Raw genomic sequence first — 27,074 nt, 5'->3', positions numbered from 1 at the left:
GCCACAAGTCTTGCTTCATGCTCAGAGGGGAGTCCATTTGTCCTTTGCCCTCTGCCCCTCCCCCTGCTTGTGCTCTCTCTGTCTCAAATAAAAGAATCTTAAAAAAAAAAATCTGGCAGGCAGATATTGTGTTTGTTTTTTGTTTTTAAGTAGGGTCCATTCCCAGCATGGAGCCCAACACAGGGCTTGAACACATGACCCTGAGATCAAGACCTGAGCTGAGATCAAGAGTTGAACACTTAACTGATTGAATCACCCAGGTGCCCCTTTCTTGAAATAGTTCTCAATCCCCATTTTTGGGCATCAGGTTCTTTTGAGAATCTGAGAACTGTGAACCTAGTAAAAGTATATGTACTTTCTGATTTTTGCATATAATTTGATCAGAAGGAGAACTCTTTTTCTTTAATAATAACTATGCAGGAAAAGATAATTTAAAATATGACACCGCAAATACTCCTACCTGGATTAGGAATTAGGTGACAAATTCTTGGTCTAGTTCTTTTTTTTTTTCTTTTTTTTTTTAATTTTTGGTCTAGTTCTGCTGTTTACTGGTTGGGATTATCTTGGGCATGTCCCTTAAACATTCCTTGTTTTATCTCATAAAATTGCTTTAAGGGTCACATGAAGTCATGAAATACAGGTCTTGAACCACAAAGCATATGTAAGCAAACTAGTATTATTTTAGGTGAAGTCACATGGTCATTATTATTAGTATTAAATTAACACTAGTTCTTCTTAGCTCTTGAAAAAGAGTGTTAATACAGTTTTTATTCTTAAGAATGTCTTATTCAACAATTCTTTTATTAGAGTAAATTGAAGTCAAGTTTCTTTAGTGCTTTTGATTACACAAATTCTGTTACATTAGCAATATTTAGAATTATTTTCTAAGAATATTGTGCCAGCTTCATTATGTGCTATTTAAGATGCTTTGTGTATGTGTACTTGTCTGCTTATCCTTGCCTTGTTCCTCTGCTTATGAAGTTTAAATAAATATATACTTTAAATGGTCTTTTCCTAGATGGAGATGGGGATGGAGATGGAGCAACTGGAAAGAAGAAGAAAAAGAAGAAGAAGAAGAGAGGACGTTAGTGTTTTAAGTTGATCTAACCTGACAAATTAAAATGTGTATTAACCAGCAGGTTTGAAGAGTAGGTTTAAAGTTCCTTAAGATCCCATTGTATGTCAAGGAAATACATTTAGGCTTTATAGAGCTAGAATTTAGTGAAGCTCACAACTATTTTTTCATTTAACAATCCTTTTGGTATTTTCTTTACCTATTATTGAGTTAAGGGACGTTAATAATAAGTTGATTGCATTTTACTGCAGTTTAGGAATAAGTTGATAATTTAAAACTTGAATAACACAAATAACAATTCTGTCAGGGATGAGTAAAGTGGTACCACTGTACAGTAATAGGATAAACATCGTTTGCCAGCTTTGAAGTTAAGAGATTCTTGATGAATATTTATTAAACTTTGTGCATGTGGTTAAATTTTATTAATAACATTGTACTGTTTTGTATTTACTTAAAATATGATCATGCTTGTGCTTTGTTTTTATAAATGGCAAACCAAACCTCTTCAGGGACCTGAAATTCTATTAAGGAGACAGGGAGACTGTAAAGTATTAGAGAATAAAGGTTGGATTGAGAATCAGAGCAAGTTCTAATTCTGGATGCCCTTTGGGTTATTAGGGACCACTGAGTATCTGGTTATACCTTCCTTTAAGTCTTTCAGGCTGAAATTTTATGAATCAGGATATTGGGGGCTTTACTCATTTTTATCTCTAGGTTGAGAGAAGTTCTTAAATATTTTTTAAGAAAACTTTTGGCTCTATCAGCAATATTCCTGATGTTTCTCCGGATGAGGATGGGGGATAGCCTTCCTTCTATTCAGGCAACTACTTTTAGATTTTTCTTGTCATAGGATGTCAGATATGTCTCTTACATAGTCCATTTTTTTTTTAAGACTTTATTTATTCATGAGAGACAGAGAGAGAGAGAGGCAGAGACACAGGCAGAGGGAGAAGCAGGCTCCATGCAAGGAGCCTGACGTGGGACTAGATCCCTGGTCTCCAGGATTACACCCTGGGCTGAAAGCGGGGCTGAACTGCTGGGCCACCGGGGCTGCCCGCATAGTCCATATTTAACGAACACAGGTAACCTGTGTTCTAGGAATCTTCCAGAGATTGTGATGTCCTATTCCTTCCATTCAAAAATTGTTAACAGTGTGCTTGTGAGACATGGTATTACCTGAGAATGGCTTCAGAGAACCATTTCTCCCAGTCTCTTAAATTACTCCCTGATGAAGATAGGTAAGCAGGGAGGAATGTTAAAGGGCTACTTCCTATTTGCCCTTGGTAGAATTCTTCCACTGACACATGTTTTAGTATGACGCCATCAGCTTTTATTGTGCCTCCTCTGAGGATGTTACTGAACCTGCTGTTCATTTTATTTCTTTATGAGTACTCTCGAGAGAATCTTTTGTCTGGTCTTGGTATCAAGAATAATTATATTTTTCCTGAGTACCTAATGTGTTTATCTCATAAACATGACCCATGCAAATAAACTAGTTTTTTTGTTTGTTTTTTGGCTATTAGAGGGCTTAGAGCCAAATCTGTGGTTTTGTATTAGCAGTATTTCAGGTTCTATTTTATGTTTTTTCCATGTTTTTATTTTTCTCTAATTTATTGTCTCTATTTGTGTATTTTAAATACCTCGTAGGCTATCATAAATCACTTCTGGAATAAACCAAATAATGTAATTATGGGCTATTTACTGCCCTCATTTTCCTCATCTATAAAGTGAGAGAGTTATAAATGATAGTTAATGATAGCTGCAGTACAGATTATTATAATTCTATATAGTTTTAGATAATAACTTGGACATAGTGCATTATAATTTTCAAAGGTTATCCAGGATTTCATCTGGTTCTTCATTTTGTAGATGAGGAAACTGAGGCTTGGCACATCAAGCCGTTTGTCCCAAGTCACAATTAATAAGTGGTTAAGGCTGGACTTCAACCCTCTTGTTTTGAGTACAAATTTTTTTGTCTAATGATCTTTTCGAGTCCTTAATAATTTATGGATAATATAAAAGGCATCTTTATCAGAATTGTAGATGAGATCAAGCTGAAGATAATGCGATACTACTTTGGTTGATAAAACTCAAGATTTCAAAAGATCAGGAAGACTGAAAAATAGGCTAGTATTAAGTTGAAATTTAATAGACATATATAAAGTTAGTACAGGTGATAGGATCTAAGGATTTTGAGTGCTAGTGTGATATAAGACAAAAAGGGAGTCTTAACTAACAGCTGTAGGATTTTTAGAATCATTATAGTTTTACACTAATTTATACCTTATTTGGACTATTAATAGAAGTCCATTCTAATACCAACCTAAAAGAAACATTGACAAATTCTGGGTTGGCAAATAGGGGTTGAGGGGGTTAAGAACCATATCCCTTCTTTTTTTTTTTTTTTTTTTTAAGATTTTATTTATTCATGAGAGACAGAGAGAGAGGCAGAGACATAGGCAGAGGGAGAAGCAGGCTCATAAGGATCCCAATGTGGGACTCGATTCCCGGACCTGGGATCATGCCCTGTGCTGAAGGCAGATGCTCAACCTGTGAGCTATCCAGGCGTCCCCATTAAAGTGGTTTCTTTTCTTTCCTTTCCCTTTCCTTTCCCTTTCCCTTTCCTTTCCTTTCTATTTATTCATGAGAGACACAGAAGAAGAGGCAGAGACACAGGCAGAGGGAGAAGCAAGCTCCCTACAGGGAGCTCGATGCGGGACTTGATCCCAAGACTCCAGGATCATGACCTGAGCCAAAGACAGACGCTCAACCACTGAGCCATCCAGGTGCCCCTTTAAAGTGGTTTCTTATAGAGAGAAAGGAGTCAGTAAATATGAGAAGTAAAATTCTTTCAACTGCAAAGAATGAAGCTAGAACTAACAGATGAAAGTAACAAGGAGGTATTGAATTAATGTAGGAAGAGTTTTCTAATAGTTACAGTTCTTTCAAAATGAGTGGATTTTCACTTGGGAGATAAAGACTGTCTCCATTCTTAGAAGCTCACTGCCATCTGTCAGGGGCATTATGGAATTCCTGGATTTAAGTGTAAAGCAAAATTAAGATGACCTCTAAGATCTTTTTTTTTTTTTTTTTAAGATGTCATTTATTCAGGAGAGACAGAGACACAGGCAGAGGGAGAAGCAGGCTCCATGCAGGGAGCCCAATGCGGGACTCGATCCCGGGACCCCAGGATCACACCCTGGGCCTTCGGCAGGCACTAAACCATTGAGCCACCCAGGTATCCCCCTCTGAGATCTTTTTTGATTTTAAATTCTAAAGTTCTCTCTTAGGAGGAACTGAAAACAGTGTTTTCTTAAGATTACTTGCCCATAGAACTCTTAAACATTATGTAAAGAGAAAAACATTTAGTGCTCATGAGATGCTGTGTGTTTGGGTTAAAAGAAGGAACCGAAATATGGTTCCATAGGTAAATGATTTGACTCAATGAACAGTTATACTTGTATTTATGTAGTTCTTTTTTCCCCTCGTTGCAGAACAAAGAGAGCAAAATGTGTTGAAATTTAAGATCCACAATCCATAAGACCAGTTATAATCAAATGGAAACCACATATTTCACTTCAGTAGTTGAAATGCTGCAGATACACATTGAATATTCTATATCACTGCATAAATTAATATACTCTGTTTCCTGGCATTTTTTGGAAACAACATTCATTACTAAAAGGCAGTTCCGGGCAGCCCCGGTGGCGCAGCGGTTTGGCGCCGCCTGCAGCCTGGGGTGTGATCCTGGGGACCTGGGATCGAGTCCCACATCGGGCTCCCTGTATGGAGCCTGCTTCTCCCTCTGCCTCTCTGTTTCAATAAATAAATAAAATCTTTAAAAAAAAAATTTTAAAAAAAATAAAAATAAAAGGCAGTTCCATATAATAAGAACTCTAGTTCTTAGGTACTTAAAAAGTTTTTTAGAAGACAAATCATTTGTTTTTAAAAATCATCTTGGAACACTGGTATCTTTTAGAATATAGTTTGGGAAATAATGTCCTTAAAACATATGCTAAGGACTTACTTTTTAAGTATCAGGAAATTTGTATATGGCTACCTATATTCTTTGGCACTGGGTATGTTTATCTTAACTTTTATACCTAATAGACCCTTGAAGTAAATTTTTCACTTATCTTTATATTTTACTTCATTGCTATAGAGTCTCTTTCATATTTTATTACTTCTTTGATTTTTATTTGTGAAAACCGGCCTCTATTTGCTATTCTTTTTCCATTATAGTAAATAAAGACAAAAACATTAGAAGTATGCTTTCTGCCAAGACATACACTATTTAAATACATATTGGAATTTTGAGAGTTGAATATTTCTATTCCTAAGCAATAGTAAATTGGAGAGGAGGTGGCCAGCATGGTGAAATATTTTCTGTTTTTAACTATAAGGCTGTGATAGCAAGGAGGTTCCTTAAAATTAGGACATAATCATTAGGAACCGAGAAAAACTGTAATGAAATGATAACTGCTTAATTTTACTTTTAACTACAGAAGTTAATACTTTATTTGTATCTCACAGCAAAAGTTCAAACAGACCCTCCCTCAGTTCCAATATGTGACCTGTATCCTAATGGTGTATTTCCCAAAGGACAAGAATGCGAGTACCCACCCACACAAGATGGGTAAGGATCATAAAATAACTTCCAGTTTGACTTTTGAAAGTTATAGCTTAGCAATAAAGCAGATTTGATTTTTCTCAGAATTTGCTCCACTGCCTTAATAAAATCTTATGAATTTGTTAACAAAAAATACAGTAGAAGCCCTCTTATCCAAAATGATTGGGACCAGTAATAATAGTTCAGTTAATCAAAAAAGTATGTTAAAATGGGGATCACAAAACATTAAAATTTTCATTGATAAAAGTTAACTTTAAACAAATACTTGTTTTTCATCATTCTCGATATTTGAAGATGGATTTTATATCGTACTCCACTTTTTTCTTCTCATAAGCCATAATGCATTGTCTATGAAATATTCCATTTTGAGTTTCTGTGAATAAAAACTAAGTAATCTGAACCTGGATGTTTACATTTTTTCCCTGAAACCATTTGCAGTTCTTACCTACACTTAATTTGACAGGAGTGTTTTTTGATGACTTGCCTTTATTGAGACTTTTCTGAGTGTTCAATTTAGTTTTCATAGAAACAATTCTTTGTACGTACTATATAACTAATTACATAATTATAGTTACAAGTAAAAAAGATTTACACTGGTTTGGAAACAAATTTCCTGATTGTTGGAAGTGTTCTTAAAGGATACTTTTGAGCTGGTCAGTAGGTATTCATCATGGCATTATGCTGACTGGTTAAGAACACAGAAGCTGGGATTCACTTCAGTCCCAGCTCTAACATTTATTAGCTTTGTGACTTGGGCAAGTAATTGATCATGTTTTCTTCATCTATAAAATGAGCACTTCATAGGGTTGTTGTGAGGAATAAACATATGTAAAGCACTTAGGAGAGTAACAGACACATAGTAAGCATTAAGTGTTAACTGCTGCTGTTATTCAGAACAGGAACCTGTCAGCCCCTTATATTCAGCATACAGTGGGCATTGGTCAGTATATTTTACAGAGGGATAAAGAGCATCAGTTAATCCAGTGGTTGCAATAGTTGGTTAAGAAAGCTTCTACTGTAGCCTTGTTTCATTGACCTGTAAAGACATCATTGTTTTCTTTAAATTTTAGGACTTTAGGAAAGAATGTGATATTGTTATATTTTAATCCCCCTCCTTCATTCCCAGTACTTAAGGGAATAAATGTAAAGTTCTGAAATATTATGTCAGGAGCATCTTTTCTTTGAATTTAAATTAATTACTATCCTTACCTTAAAGCATCTATTTTTGAAATGTCACAGACATGTAATTTCACATGAATTATAAATTTTCGGAGTACATATAATAATCACATTTATTTTTAAATACAATTTTTTAAATTTTTTTTGTGTGTGTGCTGTTCCTTCCTTCCAGACCTATGTAACCACCCAGCAGGTAGCCTTCCATATTTTAATATGCTCATACATGTGGTCATCTGTGTCTGTTTATATAAGGGGACTGTTTTGGTCTTGTTTGTTTTCTAGAATGGAATCACAGGCACACTTTCCTCACCTTTCTCCTTCAGGACTATTTCTTGAAAGGTCCTCCCAAGTCCATCAGAATAGCTATTATTCTTTTGAATGGCTTCATAATATGCTATACTTTAATCTACCATTTTCTAATTGATTTTGCCTCTAATATTTTAGCTGTATTACCATTCTGTAATAAAAACATTTCTGAGTATATACATGTATATGTATATATGTGTATGTATGTGTATTATTTCCTTATATTATGGAAGTTTTATTACGGGATAGTTTTTTAGGAGTGGAATTGCTGAATCAAATAATATGTAGTATTTTAATTTATGATTCCTGGACTGCTAATGATTTTGAGCATTTTTTGATTGTTGGCTTTATTCTTTTACTCTTCCAAAAGTTTTAAAATTTTGTATATAGTCTGTGTTTCTATTATATTTATAGGTTCCTAGCAGTCTCATAGCTTTTTTTTTTTTTTTTCAAATTCTTACTCTGTTTTATTACATCCTTTGGTTAGTGTGGAGCTTTTTTGTGTAAGGTTGAGAGTGCTAATTTTATTTTCTTTGAAATGGAAAGCCCATTGTGCTAGAATTGTTTATTAAATAATTCATTCTAGGGGCACCTAGGTGGCTCAGTTGGTTAAACATCTGCCTTTGGCTCCGGGCATGATCCCAGAGTTGTGGGTTTGAGCCCCTGCTTAGTGAGGAGCCTGCTTCTCCCTCTCCCTCTGACATTCCCCCACTTGTACTCTCTGACTCTCTTCATCTCTCTGCCAATTAAGAAAATAAAATCTTTTTTAAATAAATGAATCATTCTACTGAATTGAATGACAACCTTTGGCATATACTATATTCTCATATGATGGAACTATATTTTCTTTTTTTAAATTAAATTTTTTTTTTAAATTTTTATTTATTTACGATAGTCACACAGAGAGAGAGAGAGAGGCAGAGACACAGGCAGAGGGAGAAGCAGGCTCCATGCACCGGGAGCCCGATGTGGGATTAGATCCTGGGTCTCCAGGATCGCACCGTGGGCCAAAGGCAGGCACCAAACCGCTGCGCCACCCAGGGATCCCGGAACTATATTTTCATAATCAACCAATTTCTTTTATTCTACTGATCTGTTTGTATATTCTTAGCTAGTACTATTTGGATCTAATTATCAGCAACTTTAATTTTTTTTTAAAGATTTTATTTATTTGAGAGCAAGAGAGCACATGTGAGAAAGAGCATGAGGGGTGGAGTGGGGAGAAACAGAAAGAAGCAGACCCCCTCCACCCCCCACTGAGTGGGAAGCCCGATGTGGGATGATGTGGTACTAAGTCCCAGAACCTGGAGATCATGACCTGAACCAAAAGCAGACTCTTAACCCGTCTGAGCTACCCAGGCATCTCTGATTATCATCAACTTTAAAATATATAGTGATAATTTGTTAAGGCAAATCTCTTTCTGCCACACACATCTGAACACAGTTCTTTTTTATATTTAGCTATGCTCAGGCTTATATTCCTAACATACATATCGCACAGAAAATGCTTTTCATTACAAGTCTGATCAGAATTGCATTTATGCATTTATTTCAGAAAATTGACAGTTGTGTCATATTGTCTTACCTGTTGTCATAGTATGTTTTCCCACTGACTCTGGTTTTTTTCAGATAGGTCCTGTCCCTTTTTTGTTAAACTTATTAAGTGTTTGATGGTTTTGTTACTGATGTGAACAAGATGTTATCACACCTGTTTCCATTTCTATGTGTTTATTGCTAACGTGGAAGAAAGTCATTGATTTCCTATGCTTTTAATAGATTGTTAATATTTTTATTAACCATGTGAATGTGGTGGAACACTTGAAGTAATGTTTAATACAAGAAAAATTGAGCTTTTACAAACCTTTAAAACTATCTTTCCATCCTTACTATCATTTTTTATTGCAAATTAAATATTAACGGAGGTGGAATAACTTCTGTTTTTGAAACAATAGAGAAAGATGGTAATTATATGTTATAGTATTTCTTTGAGTAATGCTTAAATATTGAAAAGCAATGTTGTATGCTGTGGGGAAGTAAAAAAAATTATAGTGATTGTTTGGTCTTCAGTAATTTTTTGATATTTTGATATTTTTTGACATTCATATAACCAGTTTTGATTATTTGCAAATAGATCAGAATCAGTATTCTTACAGATTTGGTAAAGTATTACTGTTTTATACCTGCCTTCATTTAAAAATTTTTTTTTCATTTAAATTCCAGCTAGTTAACAGTTTCACGTGTACAGTTTCACGTGTACAACATAGTGACTCAGCACTTCCATACATCATCTGGTGCTCATCACAGCAAGTGCGGTGCTTAATCCCCATCACCTGTTTCACCCATCCCCTCCCCCCCACCTACCTCTCCTCTGGGAACCACCAGTTTGTTCTCTAGAGTTAAGAGTATGTTTCTTGGCTTATCTTTCTTTTTTTCCCTTTTCATTATTTTTTAATAAACTTAGTAAAAATTGCATGAATTATCACAAAGAACTCACCTGTGTAACTACCACCCATGTTGAGTGCAGTATTTAACTTTTTATTTTGAAATAATTCCATATTAAGAGAAAAGTACAAAGAACTCTTGCATACCTTTTATTCAGGTTCTCTTTAACATTTGTCTCATCTATTGTTCTCTCAATGGAGTATGACAATTATGCATATACTGTGTAATATACCAGTAACGTTAAATTTTCTCCTTGCAAGATAGATAGAAGGCAAATGTGGAACATGTTATTGGTGAATCTGTATTCATACTACTTTTTCTGAATTATTTGAGTATTTTGTGTATTTTTCTTTTAAGATTTTATTTATTTGAGAGAGAGAGAGAGAGAGAGCGCGGGCATGAACCAGGGGGAGGGGCAGAGGGAGAGGAAAAGGGAAAAGCAGATTCCCTGCTTATTGCAGAGCCACCTGAGGCTCAATCCAAGATCACGACCTGAGCCAAAGTCAGATGTTTGACTGAGCAACCCAGGCGCCCAGTAATTTGTATATTTTTGGATGGAATACTGGACAAGTAGATAACCTATCCTTTTCAGATAACATCTTCAGGCACGTAATGTCAGATTTCATCACTTGGATAAGGTATTATCCAGTTTCTCTAGTGTGATATTACTATTTTTTTCCTCTTATCATTAGTGATTTTCCCTTTTAAAAAACTGACATTCTGTGTGCATTTCCTGTGCCATTAAACATTTTTTAAACCAATTTTGAATGACTATAATGCTACTCTATTTTGTACCTAGCATAATTTTATTAGTGATTTCTCTATTTTTGAATATTTCCCTAGTTTCGAATTTTCATTTTTTACCATAGCAAAAATTTTATGATGAACATTTAGTATATTAATCGGATCTGATTTTTCTCTTATTCTAGATCTCTAGATGTAGAATGAAGAATTATTTTCAAATTCTTGATACCTATTTCTAAATTTAGTAGGCAGTTATTTGGGACAGTTCTATAAGCAATACACATCCATTATAGAAGAGGTAGGAAATACAAATAAGCAAAAAGAAAAAAATTAAAATATTCTTCTACATTCTACCAATGAATTTTAAAACCACTATTAACATGCTATTTCTTCCTCTATAGTCCCTATATAAATGTGTATTATAAATACCTGGGAATGTTCTTCAAGATAGATCTATACTGCAAACAGCTTTTTAATCCATTTTAATTTTTTAATATTTTTTTATTTATTTTTATTTTTTTTATTTTTTAATATTTTAATTTAATATTTTAAAAAGATTTTATTTATTTATTCATGAGAGATGCAGAGACATAGGCAAAGAGAGAAGCAGACTCCCTGTGGGGAGCCTGATAAGGACTTGATCCCAGGACCCCGGTATCACAACCTGAGCCAAAGGCAGATGCTCAACCACCCAGGTGCCACCCAGGTGCCTCTGTAACCCATTTTTAAATTTCTTTTCATGTTAGTAGAGAAATACAGTATTTTTATATGTCTATGTAGTTGTAGATGTATGTATTTGTTTCTTTCTTTTTTTTTTTTTTTTGGTTTTTGATAGATCATTTAAAAATGAGGTGGTTTTGTTTTTTTGTTTTTTGGGTTTTTGTTTTTTTTTTTTTTTAGTAATCTCCAACCCCAACATGGGGCTTGAACTCATGACCCTCAGATCAAGAGTCGCTTGTTCTACTGCCTGAGCCAGCCAGGTACCGCAAGTCTCCATTGAGTCTTCACTTCTAAAAACTTTAAGGATCAGGGCAGCCCGGGTGATTCAGTGGTTTAGTGCCGCCTTCGGCCCAGGGTGTGGTCCTGGAGTCCTAGAATCAAGTCCCACGTCGGGCTCCCTGTATAGAGTCTGCTTCTTCCTCTGCCTGTGTCTCTGCCTCTCTCTTTCTCTGTGTGTCTCTCATGAATAAATAAAGTCTTTTTTTAAAAATTAAAAAAAAAACTTTAAGGATCTCTCTGGGCTGGGTGGCTCAGTCAGGTGTCCAACTCTGATCTCAGCTCAGGTCTTTTTTTTTTTTTTTTAATTTATTTAATCATTTCAGAGGGATGGGATATGGACAGAGGGGGAGGGAGAAGGAAAGAAGCAGACTCCCCTCTGAGCACTGAACCTGTTGTGGATGAATCTTACAACCCTGAGAACATGACCTGAGCAGAAATCCAGAGTTGGAAGCTTAACCAACTGAGCTGCCCAGATGCCCCTCAGCTCAGGTCTTGAACTCAGGGTTGTAAGTTTGGGCCACATGATTGTTTTAGAAAAACAAACAAATTTAAAGCATCTCCCAAGAATTAGATATTCTCCAAATTATCACATTTATATAAATTAAGAGTAATTTTCCAGTATTATATACATACCTAGTTCATATTTAGAATTTTTTTTCCATTGTCCCTGAAATATCTCTTAAGCTATTTTTGCCCTCTCAACCAGGGTTCAGTCAAGGTTCATACAGTGCATATGGTTAGAATTCTCGCTTTCTTCTCTGTTGCACTGACTTTTTAAAGAGACTAGTTAGTTTAGAAAGACTCCTATTCTGCAGTTTTTCTTACTGTTTCCTTGTGGTGTCATTAAACTTTTTTCTCTATTCCTTTATTTTCTGTAAACCAGAATTAGTTGGAAAGGGTTAGATTAGATTTAGATTAAATGTTTTTGACAGGAAGAACATGTCATTTATGATATGTGCTTCATATTCTATCATAGTCTATTACATCAGTTGTAAAGTTATGTTTTTCTAGTACTGGTTTTACTGTTTGATCACTTGGTTAATTTGGTAACAGCCAGCTGTTTCTTTTTTAAAGATACTTTTTTCTTTTTGCAGGTTTCAAGTAATCTTTGGGGGTAGTTTGGTACCATTGGAATATTCTTTTGGAATATTCTTTGCTTCAGCAACATTCTACTTAATTATTTTAGTATCCATCCATGCTTACTCAGTTATTTCACTGGGGACTGCAAAATGGTGATTTTCTAATTTTGTTTCCTTCTACATTTATTAGCTGACTTCTGTAAGAAGGATTTTCCTTTATCAGCTGAGTATCAGTTAACTTTATTAGTTAACTATAGGCAGAGCTAAAACATGCTTTACTTTTTTCCCTTCTAAGTACCAGTTTTCAGAAGAAGAAATTGGTATCATGTCTGCATGCATTCTTAATTCTTCTGGGTTAAAAACATGCATTTTTTTAAAAAAAAATTTAGGGACATTTTCAAATGGTTTTTAATAAATATTCCATACAGTGCTTTAAAAATACAATTAGCTTTTAAGTTATCCATGTGTTTAGTTTACAAATGTTTATGAAATTTGAAATTACTAGTTGGGGACGCCTGGGTGGCTCAATGGTTGAGCATCTGCCTTTGGCTCAGGGCATGATTCTGGGGTCCCAGGATCAAGTCCCATGTTGGGCTCCCTGCAGGGAACCTGCTTCTCCCTCTGCCTATGTCTCTGCCTATCTCCCTGTGTCTCATGAATAAATGAATAAAATCTTTTTTAAAAAGTCTGCGATTAAAAAAAGAAATTATTATTATTTAAAAAATTTTTTAATTTATTTATTTATGATAGACCTAGAGAGAGAGAGAGGCAGAGACACAGGAGGAGGGAGAAGCAAGCTCCACGCCAGGAGCCCGACGTGGGACTCGATCCCGGGACTCCAGGATCACGCCCTGGGCCAAAGGCAGGCGCCAAACCACTGAGCCACCCAGGGATCCCAAAAAAAGAAATTATTAATTGTATTCCTTTGTATCTTTTGGTCTTACTTATATTTATGCCCTTAATCTAGTAAAAATGATGAAATACTGAAGACTCAGAAATATGAAAGAGGTATAATTTACATACTCTGTAAACACTTCTATAAGGATTCTCTTTTGAGCATTTATTATGATAGTTTTGTTGTGCAGACACAACATATTTCAAAAGCCTTTTTTTTTTTTTAAGATTTTATATATTTATTTGAGAGAGTGAGAGAGCAAGAACACATGCAGGGGGAGGGGTAGAGGGAGAAGCAGATTCCTCATAGAGCAGGGAGCGTGATGCAGGGCTGGATCCCAGGACCCTGGCAAACAGCCAACCGACTGAGCCACCCAGATGCCCCTTAAAAGCATTTCTAACCCACCTCTGTCAGTTGAATGAATTAATTGCTCTTTTAGATAATTATTATGAGCTCAGCATGTTTTTTTCATCTTAATTTCTCTATTTTTGCTAAGTAGACTGAACATCAAAATATTAGGTTTTGGAAAGGGGAGCAGCTCCTTCATATTTTTTGTAATTAGTACAAGTTTAGAATTGTAATTTTAGATGCTTGAATATTACTTTAATGACTTTCAATTTGAACTCAAGACTTAGAATTTCTTTAATCCATTTTCTTTTCCTTTTTTTTTTTTTTTTAAGATTTTATTTGGGCAGCCCCAGTGGCGCAGCGGTTTAGCGCCGCCTGCAGCCCAGGGTGTGATCCTGGAGACCCGGGATCAAGTCCCACGTCGGGATCCCTGTGTGGAGCCTGCTTCTCCCTCTGCCTGTGTCTCTGCCTATCTCTCTCTCTCTGAATGAATAAATAAATAAATCTTTAAAAAAAAAGATTTTATTTATATGAGAGAGAGCACAAGCAGGGGGAGGCACAGAGGGCAAAGCAGGCAATCAGCTAAACAGGGAGCCCCGTGTGGGGCTCAGTCCCAGGTCCCTGGGATCATGACCTGAGTTGAAGGCAGATGCTTAACTGAGTCACCCAGCACCCCCCTTTAATCCATTTTCTGATTGGTAGCTCTTTACCAATAATGCAGTACATTCCATAATCTTTTGAATTCACTGCTTCTGTGAATCAGCTATGTGGCTTCAGAAATAAAAGATCAAGGATGCCTGAGTGGCTCAGCGGTTGAGCACCTGCCTTTGGCCCAGCTGTGATCCTGGAGTCCTGGGGTCGAGTCCTGCATTGGGCCTCCTGCATGGAGCCTGTTTTTCTCTCTGCCTATGTCTCTCTCTCTATGTGTCTCTCATGAATAAATAAATAGAATCTTAAAAAAAAATAATAAAGTATAAGATCATGTGAGGCCTGTTGATTTCAGTATTGGGGATTTTTGTACTGTATTTTGATTCTAAAATGTAGTCAAATAGCATTTGTAATTTAATTATACTTAACATTTTAACCTGTAAGAATTGGGTTTGAAGAATTGGGAAGAAATGGGAATTGATAATGACCAATTTCATATTCGTGGCCCTACATGCATGATATCCATCAGTTCCCTGTGGATGGTCTGTCATCTTACCATCCTAGAGTAAACATTTGAGGATGTTTTTGCTTTTCACAAAATGTTTGGCTTTTGAGACAAGGGTGTGCATATAGGTATGGCTGTTCTGTCATTGTCAAGTATATGTGTCAGAGTTATGGCCTTGGCTGAGATGAAGAATTGTGATAAGTTTTGTTTAAAAATTGTTCTGAGACTTTAGCCACCCTCTTCTGCCAGAAAATGATTTGTTCTTAGAATATTCAGGTTCTTTGTTCCTGGGAAATATTTTTGGATTCATGGGAGAGCAGGAACTGAGGAATTACATCTTCAGGTTAGGATATTGTGGCTGGTCTGTCCCATCATTTTGAGAATATACTTGTTAATGGATCTTTTCCTGTTACCTTTCAGTCTGAGGATGTTCATTTGAATGCTTTTATTAGGAATTGCCTCTTGGATTGTCACTATTTATTCATACGCATTTAAGTATTTATGGAGATAAAACTGACCTTAAGAGATGGTGCTGCAATATTTCAGTTCTCCGATAATGTCAGTATACAGATCCAAAATACATTTCCAAACAAAATAAGCCAAAGAAGCCTCTGTGATGATTAAGTACCCTTAAATTGACATAGGACAGCCCTTTTGGGTCTATGTAGCAAGTTAGAGGTGCTAGATGTTGGCACACAGGTAGCTACTGCAGTAGGAAGTAATCATATGAACTTGACAGTGACAGAACAATTCACAGCATTTGGGGGCATTAACTTGGCATAGTGTAGAGCAGTTATATAAACTTTAAAGAGACATACAGTAAATATTTCAGGCCTTAAGTGTTACTCAGTTCTGCCTTTGTAGCATGCAGGTAGCTATAGACAGTCTAAACAAACGGACATAACTGTATTGCAGTAAAATTTTACTTACAAAACAGGCACCAGGCTGGATTTGCCTGCAAGCTATTCTTTAAGACAAATAGGAATTTCTTGAAGGCATCACTTTTTTTAAAAAAAAAGATTTTATTTATTCATGAGAAACCCAGAAAGAGGCAGAGACACACAGACAGAGGGAGGAGAAGCAGGCTTCATGCAAGGAGCCCGATGGGAATCTGGGATCATGCCCTAAGCCAAAGGCAGACGCTTCAACTGCTGAGCCACCTAGGCATCCCGAAGACATCACTTTTATTATGACTGAGTGTATTTATACATCAGTGATCACTGAGTTTGTGAACTGTATATTCAATATTGCTTAATGTGTGAAAGCTACAACTTTTTAAAAGATTTTCATTTGAAAACAGTTAACTGTTTTTGAAATGTGCGCTTAAAGGGAGTCCGTGGATCTCCTCATTCCCAGATACTGAATAGAAAATGTTTGTTGCTCTTGACAGTTTTAAAATATGAGCTATATCCTTCAAGGAAGGAAGATCACTTCTTATTTATATGCAATTAGAAAAATCCTACAAAAACACATAATATTTTGTGTTTTGTGGAAGGCATATGTAGATTTCCAGGGCAAGTTTTCACATTAGTACTTACCCTGTGTATAAAGTTAAATGCTAATTTTTGGTATAGTCTTTTGAAGTCTCCCTAGACTGTAACCTTGAGTGGAAGAAGGACTTTTTTTCTCCCACTGCTTGGTTTCTAGGACTCTCTTTTGAATTCTCTGTCGTTGTTTTTTTTCTTTTTATGTTTTTTTGTGTGCCAGAGTTTTAGTCTTAGTCTCTGTATGAATAAAATCTCACTTGAGGATTTTGAGTCTCTCAAAAGGTTTAACTTGATTTGGCTTGATTGCAATTATGTGACTAGTATTTCAGAAACTTTGCTGACTTTTAATAGAAGAAACTGAATATGTAACATTTTTATCTAAAATGTCTTAATATATTTTTATCTCTCAGTCTTAATACTTATCTGCTGTTTCTTAAATGACTAATACTATACTGTACATACTATAAAGGCGAACAGCTGCTTGGAGAACTACGAGTGAAGAAAAGAAAGCATTAGATCAAGCTAGTGAAGAGATTTGGAATGATTTTCGAGAAGCTGCGGAAGCACATCGACAAGTTAGAAAATATGTTATGAGCTGGATCAAGCCTGGGATGACAATGATAGAAATCTGGTAAAAGGAATATGTTTTTGTAAGAACATGATAATTTTTTTTTTTTTTTTTTTTTTTTTTTTTTTAGTGCTAACTCTGACTGTAATGTTTGGCTTTCATTACTACTTTGCTAAAACCTGAAGTTAAGCTCCTAGAAATATCTTCAGACATCTCGTACTGTAAATGTAATGAGAAAATTGTAAGAGGGGCGTTAGTACCTCAGCCACCCTATTTTGTATTCATGTACATTTACATGTGCAAATGCACACATTACCTTGATTCTTATGTTTTATTTGGAGATCTGTTATTTTGCTAGCTAACATTCATATTAAAATTATTGGTCATAAGTTATAATGCAGTGAAGAAACCAATAAAGTAATTATTTCTTTAGTTTTTCCCTTTTAGAAGTAATTAGCTATAACAAGCAACAGTTCTGTAATTCAGACGATTTTTTAAATGTGCAACATTGAGCAAATAAAATATAATCAGCATTTAAATTAGTCTAAGTCAAAAAAAATAAATTAGTCTAAGTCAGGAATCTCATTTCCTAGTAAACTAAGTTAAAAGTGGTTCATGTGGTTCTGTTTCTTTAGATTTCTAGTGGAATTAAATTCTTACATCTTTTAGAGATGAGCTACTATTTTCATAGCATCAGAGAACTCTTACTTATTCACATCCAGGAAGTGCTCAAATCACTTCAAGAAAGTAATTTAAGAATTTTTAGTAAACTCTCTGGAGCTGATGATGTGTAAGATATATAAGGATAAAAATGTAAAAGTAAATAATTTTTTTTAATAGTGAAAAATTGGAAGACTGTTCACGAAAGCTAATTAAAGAGAATGGATTAAATGCAGGCCTGGCATTTCCTACCGGGTGTTCTCTGAATAACTGTGCTGCCCATTATACTCCAAATGCTGGTGATACAACAGTATTACAGTATGATGACATCTGTAAGATAGACTTCGGAACACATATAAGTGGTGAGTTCTTGGAAATATGTAACCCCCTCCCCTCCCCTTAAAAACTAGTCTTTTCTCTGTTGGATGGGGATATAGTTACTTGAACTCGCTAGTTTTCTTCTTTATGCCACACTTTTCAGTAGAGCTGTGTTGAGGCAGGTTTTGAAATGTACTCTTAAGCATCCTACTAAATGGAGTATAATGCAAATCGTTGGGTAATTGAGGTTTATTACTCTTTCTATTAAAATGTGAAGAACTTAATCTTATATTTCTTCATGTTGTTTCAGACATTTATCCGTACAACAACAAACATTTACTGAGAACCTTTTAAGTTTACCAACCTTTATATACTTGCTGGCTTTTCTAAATTCTGTCCTAAACCTCATTAGGTTAGTATCTTCTTATCTCACTTTAGGTGAGAAAATAAAACTCAGGGGATCCCTGGATGGCTCAGCGGTTTAGTGCCTTCCTTCGGCCCAGGGCATGGTCCTTGAGTCATAGGATCAAGTCCCTTATCAAGCTTCCTGCATGGAGCTTGCTTCTCTCTCTCTGCCTGTGTCTCTGCCCCTCTCTCTGTGTCTGTCATGAATAAATAAATAAAATTTAAAAAAAAGAAAAAGAAAAGAAAACTCAGATTAAGTACTTACCTGAGGTTTTGATAAATTGGTGAAGCTGGACTGACGATTAGTGTCTGTGGACCTTGTACATTTTCTCTGCCCACATTGCTATTTCTTAGTCCCCTGGGTTTTTCTCTGATTAGTTTCTATTTTTGCTTATCCACCTGGGTTAGTACTAAATTGATACTATCTTGAAGTAATATACTAACACTGGAATTAGTTTTTTTAATCTGAAACCTTTATATAATTTATACTTTTTTCCACTTTGATTGTGAATGCTATCTGGGTACTTGGATTGCTGCCTTCGTTTGAACCCACGTTTTATTTTCCTTTTAACTAGCAAAGTTAATAGAGTAGATGCTATAAAGTAGGCAAATTGACTAGCTGCTAAATCAATTTAAATAATTTTCTCTTTCAGGTAGGATTATTGACTGTGCTTTTACTGTTACTTTTAATCCCAAATATGATACATTATTAAAAGCTGTAAAGGATGCCACTAACACTGGAATAAAGGTATGTGAACTAGAAGGAAATTTCATTGAACATATTTTGAACATTTTATAGCCCATTTAAGGTCTTTGGATTATGTAAGACCAGTCCACTGGCCTTAGGGTTTTAAGTGGGTAATTCTAGTACAGTGTACTTTTATAAAAGTTATAATGTGCAAAGCAGTTTATCTAGTTGTCCTTTATTTTAAAATACTAACAAATCGCTATAAAATTCTAATATACATCATTTTGTTTTTAGTGTGCTGGAATTGATGTCCGTCTATGTGATGTTGGTGAGGCCATCCAAGAAGTTATGGAATCCTATGAGGTTGAAATAGATGGGAAGACCTATCAAGGTATGTTTTTTTTTAATGTATCTTATTTTGAAATGCATATGACCTCTTGCAGAATTAATTTTACAGAATAGTGTTGAATGCTTTCTTTGGGTCAGCTGCTTTATCTTTATCTCCTGGGAATATAAAGAGGGAAAATGTCAGTGATCCTCGAATTAGGGAAACTGTGGTCACTAGGTGGGAACTATTGCCAAGCTACTGTGGTAACAAGGACACCCAGGGATTTATCCCATGCTGGCCAACATGCAGGCTTGGTTTTCTGTGACTAGTTAAATTGAGGCTGAGAGACAAGCCAGAGGCTCTTTCCATTGATGATCTCTCTCCCTTTTTAACTACATCCTCTCTCTTCTTTATGTTCCTCTTTGCAGAGACACTCATGCCTCCTTGCCCTCGGTAAATCCACATCACTTAGCATTCTTTGCATAATTTTGTTGATACTGATAGAGTATTATGTTTCTGCCAACTGCAGAAGGATTTCTTCCTCTGCAACCTGATGGTGTCTATCCTTGTTCCTCTCTCAGAGATCTTGTGAACATCAGTACAAATCAAAAAACTTTAAGGCTGCTCACACTTGGATGGGAGGTATTATGGGGTAATGAAGAAAACATACTATAGGGTCAGACAGGTTAATCTTTGAGCCTAGATGAACTTTGTAAAAACTCCAGAACCCAAGTTTCTTTGTATTGGGGCTTTGGGGCTTTTTTTTTTTTTTTTTTAAATGTATACTTGTCATTTCCTGCCCCCAGATTTGGGATTGGTGCCACAGCAAACAATGCTTATTCAAGTCCCTCTCATATTATCTTTCCCTTCTATTTTTTCCTAATTTTACAACTTCGGTTGGCTTGTGGTCTGCCTTTCAAGGTGTATTAAGCGAGTTTGATTTAATGTTGAGTCCCCACATAACTGCAAACCTGCAGGGGCACCTGGGCAGCTCAGTTGGTTAAGCATCTGCCTTTGGCTCAGTCATGATCGTAGGGTTCTGGGTTCGAGCCCCACGTCGCCCTCCCTACTTGGTGGAGAGCCTGCTCCCCTGACTCGTGCTGTCAAATAAATAAAATCTTTCAAAAAACAAAAAACAATGCCAACCTGCAATATTGGAATCAGTATCTGCCTTCTTATTCTTTCCATTAAGCTGGTGCAACACTTTAGGTTCTATTGTTTAACATAACCCCCACCCCTTTTTTTTAAGATTTTATTTATTTATTCGTGAGAGACACACAGAGAGAGGCAGACACACAGAGGAGAAGCAGGCTCCGTGCAGGAAGCCTGATGTGGGACTAGATCCTGGGACTCCAGCATCACGCCCTGGGCTGAAGGCAGGCACCAAACTGCCAAGCCACCTAGGGATCCCCCTCACACCCCTTTTTGATACCAGTTATTGTGTTAAGGTTCTTAGTGGAGGGTGGCATAGTTAATTTTTACTAGTTTGAACAGAAAGGGTATAGACAAATCATGACATTGGGAAGATGAAAAAAATGGACAAGCTGTACTCTGAGCAGCAGTTTCCAAAAACCACATAACTGAACCATCAAGGGAGTGATTCTACCTTCATCAGAAGCTGTAGAATTGAAAGTTACCTTTACAGTTAGTCCCAGAATTAGCCTGGTGTTGTCAAAACTTGTATAATACAAAAATGTATACTCCTGTGCCCTGCTTTTATGTAACTTGGTTGTATGTTAGGTTGGAATAGCTAAGAAATCTTTTATGTAAATGTGTTTTTGATTGGCCTGTGGGGTAAGTTTGCCACATCTTGGAGAAATGTAAAGCTTGCTGAATTTTTATTTTTATTTTAAGATTTTATTTAGTTATTCATGAGAATACACAGAGGAGAGAGAGGCAAGAGACACAGGCAGAGGGAGAAGCAGGCTCCATGCAGAGAGCCCAAAGTAGGACTCGATCCCCAGTCTCCAGGATCACACCCTGGGCTAAAGGCAGCGCTAAAGCGCTGAGCCACCTAGGCTGCCCACTAAGCCACCCGGGCTGCCCAAGCTTGCTGAATTTTAAAGCAAACTTAGCTTATTGTTTGTATAAGGAGAATTTTTTTGAAGAGCTAATTTTTATTTTTCTGTACCATTTTCTAAATATAATTGTCATCGTTTCATTGTTGTAGAGTTCAAAATCCTGCTACCTAATTATGCCCTGATAAAAAGCTTGTACTGAGAATTCTAGCACTGTAGAGCTAGATTTTTTAAAACCTTTTTTTAGGGCAGCCCTGGTGGCTTTAAGAGGTTTAGAGCCACCTTCAGCCCAGGGTGTGATCCTGGAGTCCCGGGATCAAGTCCCATGTTGGGCTGCCTGTGTGGAGCCTGCTTCTCCCTCTGCCTGTATCTCTGCCTGTCTCTCTCTCTCTCTCTCTCTCTCTCTCATAAATCTTTTTTAAAAAAATCTTTTTATTGTGAAATATACACTAGAGATACACAATATAAAAATTCAACTAAACTATGAAAGCTACATAATTTTATCCCTTACGGAATAGAATGTTGCCAGCACTCCAAAACCCCTTCAATTCTATATACCCCTTTGAATTAGTGCAGCCTTCCTTTAGCAGACCACTGTCTGGAGTACTAAAGTATTTGCATTTGCTTTGGTCTTTATCACCTAATTATGCATCCCTAAACAATAGCATGATTGTGCTTAATTTTGATATATAATAACAAAATGGTATATATGTAATTGTGCCTCCTTTTGTTCTTTTTTCTTTAGGTTTATTTCAGTTCAGTATCACCAACTTTTTGTTTTTATTGTTTCATTTTATTGTTGTGTAGTGTTCCATTGTGTGAATATACCACAATTTGCCATTGGTCTCTGGACCTTGGAATTAGTTAGATTTTCCTTTATTAACACTGGAATTGGGGACACCTGAGTGGCTCATTTGTTGAGCATCTGCCTTTGGCTCAGGTCGTGATCCCGGGGTTCTGGAATCAAATCCCGCATCAGGCTCCCTGCATGGAGCCTGCTTCTCCCTCTGCCTATGTCTCTGCCTCTCTGTGCGCCTCTTATGAATAAATAAATAAAATCTTTAAAAAAAAAATAACACTTGAACTATATGTGCTATAATTATAAAATTTAAGGTTTTATAATCCTGACATTTCAACACAAAATTCTCATTTTCACATTACCTTTTGGTCCTTAACCGTAGCATATTTTTTTATGTTTGTAATCCCTAATCACATGGCATTTTATAACTTTTTATTAACAATACCTCTTTAGATGACCCTGTTGTGTCATCACATAGTTTGTTCTTTTCCCACTATCTCCTCTTACTCCCTTCTAGTTTTTAATCAGTGTAACACTGTAGCAAACATCTTTTTATATTCCACTGGTTTTCTTTTTTTTTTTTTTTCCACTGGTTTTCCAGTTTGCATTTAACTATGTCAACATGGAGTTTAGTAGAGCCATGTCTTAATTTTTTTTTTTTTATGATAGTCACAAAGAGAGAGAGAGAGGCAGAGACACAGGCAGAGGGGGAAGCAGGCTCCATGCACCGGGAGCCCGATGTGGGATTCGATCCTGGGTCTCTAGGATCGTGCCCTGGGCCAAAGGCAGGCGCCAAACCACTGCGCCACCCAGGGATCCCGCCATGTCTTAATTTTAAGTCGATTCTTGAACTCTTTGCCAGAAAGCCAAGAGATTGGGGCAGCCTGGGTGGCTCAGCAGTTTAGCGCTGCCTTCAGCCCAGGGCCTGATCCTGGAGACCCAGGATCGAGTCCCACATCGGGCTCTGTGCATAGAGCCTGCTTCTCCCTCTGCCTGTGTCTCTGCCTCTCTCTCTCTCTCTGTCATAAATTAATTAATTAAAAAAAAATCCAAGAGATGTTTGTGTTTCTGTAGACCTTGAATAACTCTTTTTTCTATTATTCCAGTGAAACCAATCCGTAACCTAAATGGACATTCAATTGGGCCATATAGAATACATGCTGGGAAAACAGTGCCCATTGTGAAAGGAGGAGAGGCAACAAGAATGGAGGTATATATGCCATTAACAGTGTTTCTGTGTTCTTTAATTTTTTTTTCCAAACTAAAGTTGGTGATAGTTGAGTATATAGTATATTGAGTAAAATTAACTTGCCATCTGTACTCCAATACGAATTGGTCTCTGTGTGTGCAAATTGTGTCTGGTCAGAACAGGGCACAGTTAGCTGTGGATATTGGGTATGCCAAAAGATTGCTTATTCACCACTTTTTATTAAGCATCTCTTAGGTGCCAGACTCTAGTAGTCATTGAGGATGTAGTAGTGAACAAAATAAAATTCCCTGCCCATGTAAAGGCTACATTCTTTTTTAATTTAATTTTTTATTTTATTTTATTTTATTTTTTTATAAAGATTTTATTTATTCATGAGACACACACAGAGAGAGAGAGAGGCAGAGACACAGGCAGAGGGAGAAGCAGGCTCCAAGCAGGGAACCCGATGTGGGACTCGATCCCGGGACTCCAGGATCGTGCCCTGGGCCAAAGGCAGGCGCCAAACTGCTGAGCCACCCAGGGATCCCTGCATTCCTTTTTTTAAAGTAGGCTCCATGCCCAGCATGGAGCCCAATGTGGGGCTTGAACTCAGGACCCTGCGATCAAGACTTGAGCTGAGATCAAAAGTTGGATGCTTAACTGACTGAGCCACTCAGGTGCCCCATAAAGGTGACATTCTAATAGGAGGACACAGACCAAAAAGGGCTAAGGAGATAAAGCAGAGAAGGGTGGGTAATGACTATTAGAGTTTTTTTAATGTTGTTTCTTATGTGAAGAAAGTAATACCTCAGCCTGAAGTTAACAAATGACAATTTTAATTAGTTCTGTATTCTTCTTCTCTCCCTGTGACCTTTACATACTCTAGGAAGGAGAAGTGTATGCCATTGAAACCTTTGGAAGCACAGGAAAAGGCGTTGTTCATGATGACATGGAATGTTCACATTATATGAAAAATTTTGATGTTGGACACGTGCCAATCAGGTGAGAGACCATTGTTTTTAGGAGTATTAAGTTTCTTTTCCCAGTTAGCATTTTAAAAAATTTGACAAACATCCACAATTGTACATTCATAATGTAAAGTTCTGTGGCCTACCAATAAGTGTACAGTTCTATATCCTACCAATAAATTCTGTGGATTTTTGTAGTATGGCATAGAAATTGGCCTCTTAAAAATCTTAACTGAAATAAAAATGATATAAACAAGTATTCTGTTCAGATCCATTTTCAGTAATTTCACACGTAATTATTTTGCTGTCATTTCTAGGTTTTTGTTAATATTTTCCTTTTGGTAAACCTTGTATTTTTACCTTTTTTTCCCCCTTAAACTTCTTGGAGAAGATTGTTGAAGGATGGATTTATACCTCCTTTATGTGCAGGTCTTTCAGTTTGATGTACAAAAAAGGAAATTGCCACCATAATACTGTTGATGAGTCTCCACTGGGAATTTAACACACAGATGTATAGACACATCAACGTGATAAGATAGCTTTCAGCTGGTCTCCCATTCAGTTGCCATGTAGGATTAGGTATGGGTTGTTTACATTCTGACTTGAATATTCAAAGAGGCAACAAAATGTTTTTTGAGGGCAGCCCCAGTTGCGCAGCAGTTTAGCGCCGCCTGCAGCCCAGGGCATGATCCTGGAGACCCTGGCTCGAGTCCCACGTCAGGCTCCTTGCATGGCGCCTTCTTCTCCCTCTGCCTGTGTCTCTGCCTCTCACTCTCTCTGTCTCTATGAATAAATAAAATCTTTTTTTAAAAAATGTTTTTTGAATTACTGAATAAAGCCACGTGTACTATATAAATTTTCCTTAATGGGGAAAATGAGTTGGTAACTCATTTAACTACCTGTTAATTTTGGGTTTTCTCCTCTTAGGCTTCCAAGAACAAAACACTTGTTGAACGTCATCAATGAAAACTTTGGCACCCTAGCCTTCTGCCGCAGATGGCTGGATCGCTTGGGAGAAAGTAAATACTTGATGGCTCTGAAGAATCTGTGTGACTTGGGCATTGTAGATCCATATCCACCATTATGTGACATTAAAGGATCATATACAGCGCAGTTTGAACATACCATACTGTTGCGTCCAACGTGTAAAGAAGTTGTCAGCAGAGGAGATGACTATTAAACTTAGTCCAAAGCCGCCTCAACATCTTTTATTTTCTAAGCTTTGTTGGAATACATTATACCAGAAGTAATTTGCAACATGTTGTCTGTTTAACAGTGGACCTATGTAATGCTTTTATCCATGTTTAAAAAGGAAGGAATTTGATCAAAGGCAAACCATCTGATGTAATTAGTCAAGGAAAAAGCTTTCAGGACTTTCAAATGTTAACTGTTTTTCCCATCTAGGAAATGCTATAAAGCTCAAATTAGTTAGGAATGACTTATACATTTTTTTGTTTTGAACACTTAAGAGATGCTTTTCAGATATTTATATTGCCATATTCTTAATTGAATGCTTTGAATGACTACATCCAATTCTGCACCTATACCCTCTGGTATTGCTTTTTAACCTTCCTGGAATCCATTTTCTAAAAAATAAAGACATTTTCAGATCTGAGAGCTATATTTCAATGTCTGTGGTTATAATTCTGCACAGTAAATAGCTAAGCATGTAGGGAAATTGTAGAGCCTTTTATCTAGATTGTAAACCTCTACACTGAAACTTCTGGCATAGTGGCTAAAACAAGATTTATACATGCATAAAATTGGAGACTCTTCATAATATAGAGCTTTAGGAATAGTTTATTTTCTTTTCCAAACCATGTTATAGTCTTTGTCTTTCATTTTTTTTCCCTGACATTGGAAAGATTAATTGAAACATGACCTAGTAGGAACATTGTACCAGCTTGAAACCTTGACTTGGTTAAAATTTTAACATTTAGATCTATTGTCCAGTGGTGGTATTTATCAGGAAATGTGTTTACTCAGTAAACCAAAAGGGCATTTGAAACTACAAATACTAAAACAGGGTAACTTCCTGTACTTGGATCATTCTCTAGTTAGAAGAGTTTAATTGAATCATTAGGCTTTTTCATTAATGAACCAAATTCTTTTAACACTTGACTGGCTTGAATTCAAAACTATGGGTGGCATTTCAGGGAGTGAAGTTACAGTAACACTTATGGCAGCTAAGTGCATAAGTTGAATGTAAGATGCCTAATACTTTTGAACTGAGTCCCACTATAGGTTCTTAAACAAATTGCTTGAATTCTTTGTAACTGATTTGTTGGTAATGTTCCAACCTAATTTCAAAATTGTTTATGTACCAAGGTAAAGCCTTAATCTGTATATGCTTTAGCACAGTAAGATTCACTGCCTCTGGGATGCTGTTTAGTTTGTATTTTGTTTAACATTTTTCTCATAGGAATTAAAACCGGACTTCTGTACTTAGATCACTTATACATTAAAAAGCTGCTCTTTCAGCATTAGAGCTATAAATGAATGTTACCTGGTGGGATAAACAGTCTAGTTTTTAGCTATATGAGCCATGTTTATTATGGTGCTAATGTTCAATAGCTACTTTTGGATTATTTTCTCCATTTTCTGTGATGTGCTTAGTGGCAGAGCTCACCAATTCGTGCTTGGACATGTTACAGGGCTTGTGCCCTCCAGCTAGTTCTTTTGGGGTTCTGAATCCATATCTTTTTGATGTGTTTTGGTGGGAGACAGAAAGTATCTTGAAAAAAAAAAAAGAAAAAAAAGTATCTTGATTTCTAAGCTAAAGAGTTTTCAAATGAC

General features: G+C 36.3%; 1 protein-coding gene across 2 annotated transcripts in view; it reads left to right on the top strand.

The window, feature by feature from the left end:
* Positions 1-25,893, top strand: part of METAP2 (methionyl aminopeptidase 2) — a 35,054-nt gene extending 9,161 nt beyond the window's left edge. For both annotated transcript variants that reach the window (XM_055336348.1, XM_055336347.1), the window contains exons 3-11: positions 1,019-1,084; positions 5,609-5,711; positions 16,807-16,968; positions 17,746-17,927; positions 18,942-19,036; positions 19,271-19,367; positions 23,228-23,331; positions 24,197-24,312; positions 25,206-25,893. In XM_055336348.1, coding sequence (XP_055192323.1) covers positions 1,019-1,084; positions 5,609-5,711; positions 16,807-16,968; positions 17,746-17,927; positions 18,942-19,036; positions 19,271-19,367; positions 23,228-23,331; positions 24,197-24,312; positions 25,206-25,458 — 1,178 coding nt within the window. In that variant the 3' untranslated portion in view covers positions 25,459-25,893. The remainder of the gene's footprint in view (positions 1-1,018; positions 1,085-5,608; positions 5,712-16,806; positions 16,969-17,745; positions 17,928-18,941; positions 19,037-19,270; positions 19,368-23,227; positions 23,332-24,196; positions 24,313-25,205) is intronic.
* The last annotated feature ends 1,181 nt before the right edge of the window (positions 25,894-27,074 follow it).

The sequence above is a fragment of the Nyctereutes procyonoides genome, unplaced genomic scaffold (assembly GCF_905146905.1).
Source record: "Nyctereutes procyonoides isolate TBG_1078 unplaced genomic scaffold, NYPRO_anot_genome, whole genome shotgun sequence".
In the NCBI taxonomy this organism is placed as follows: domain Eukaryota; kingdom Metazoa; phylum Chordata; class Mammalia; order Carnivora; family Canidae; genus Nyctereutes; species Nyctereutes procyonoides.
Note: the sequence above shows the minus strand (reverse complement) of the source record. Positions and strands in the feature narration are given on the sequence as shown.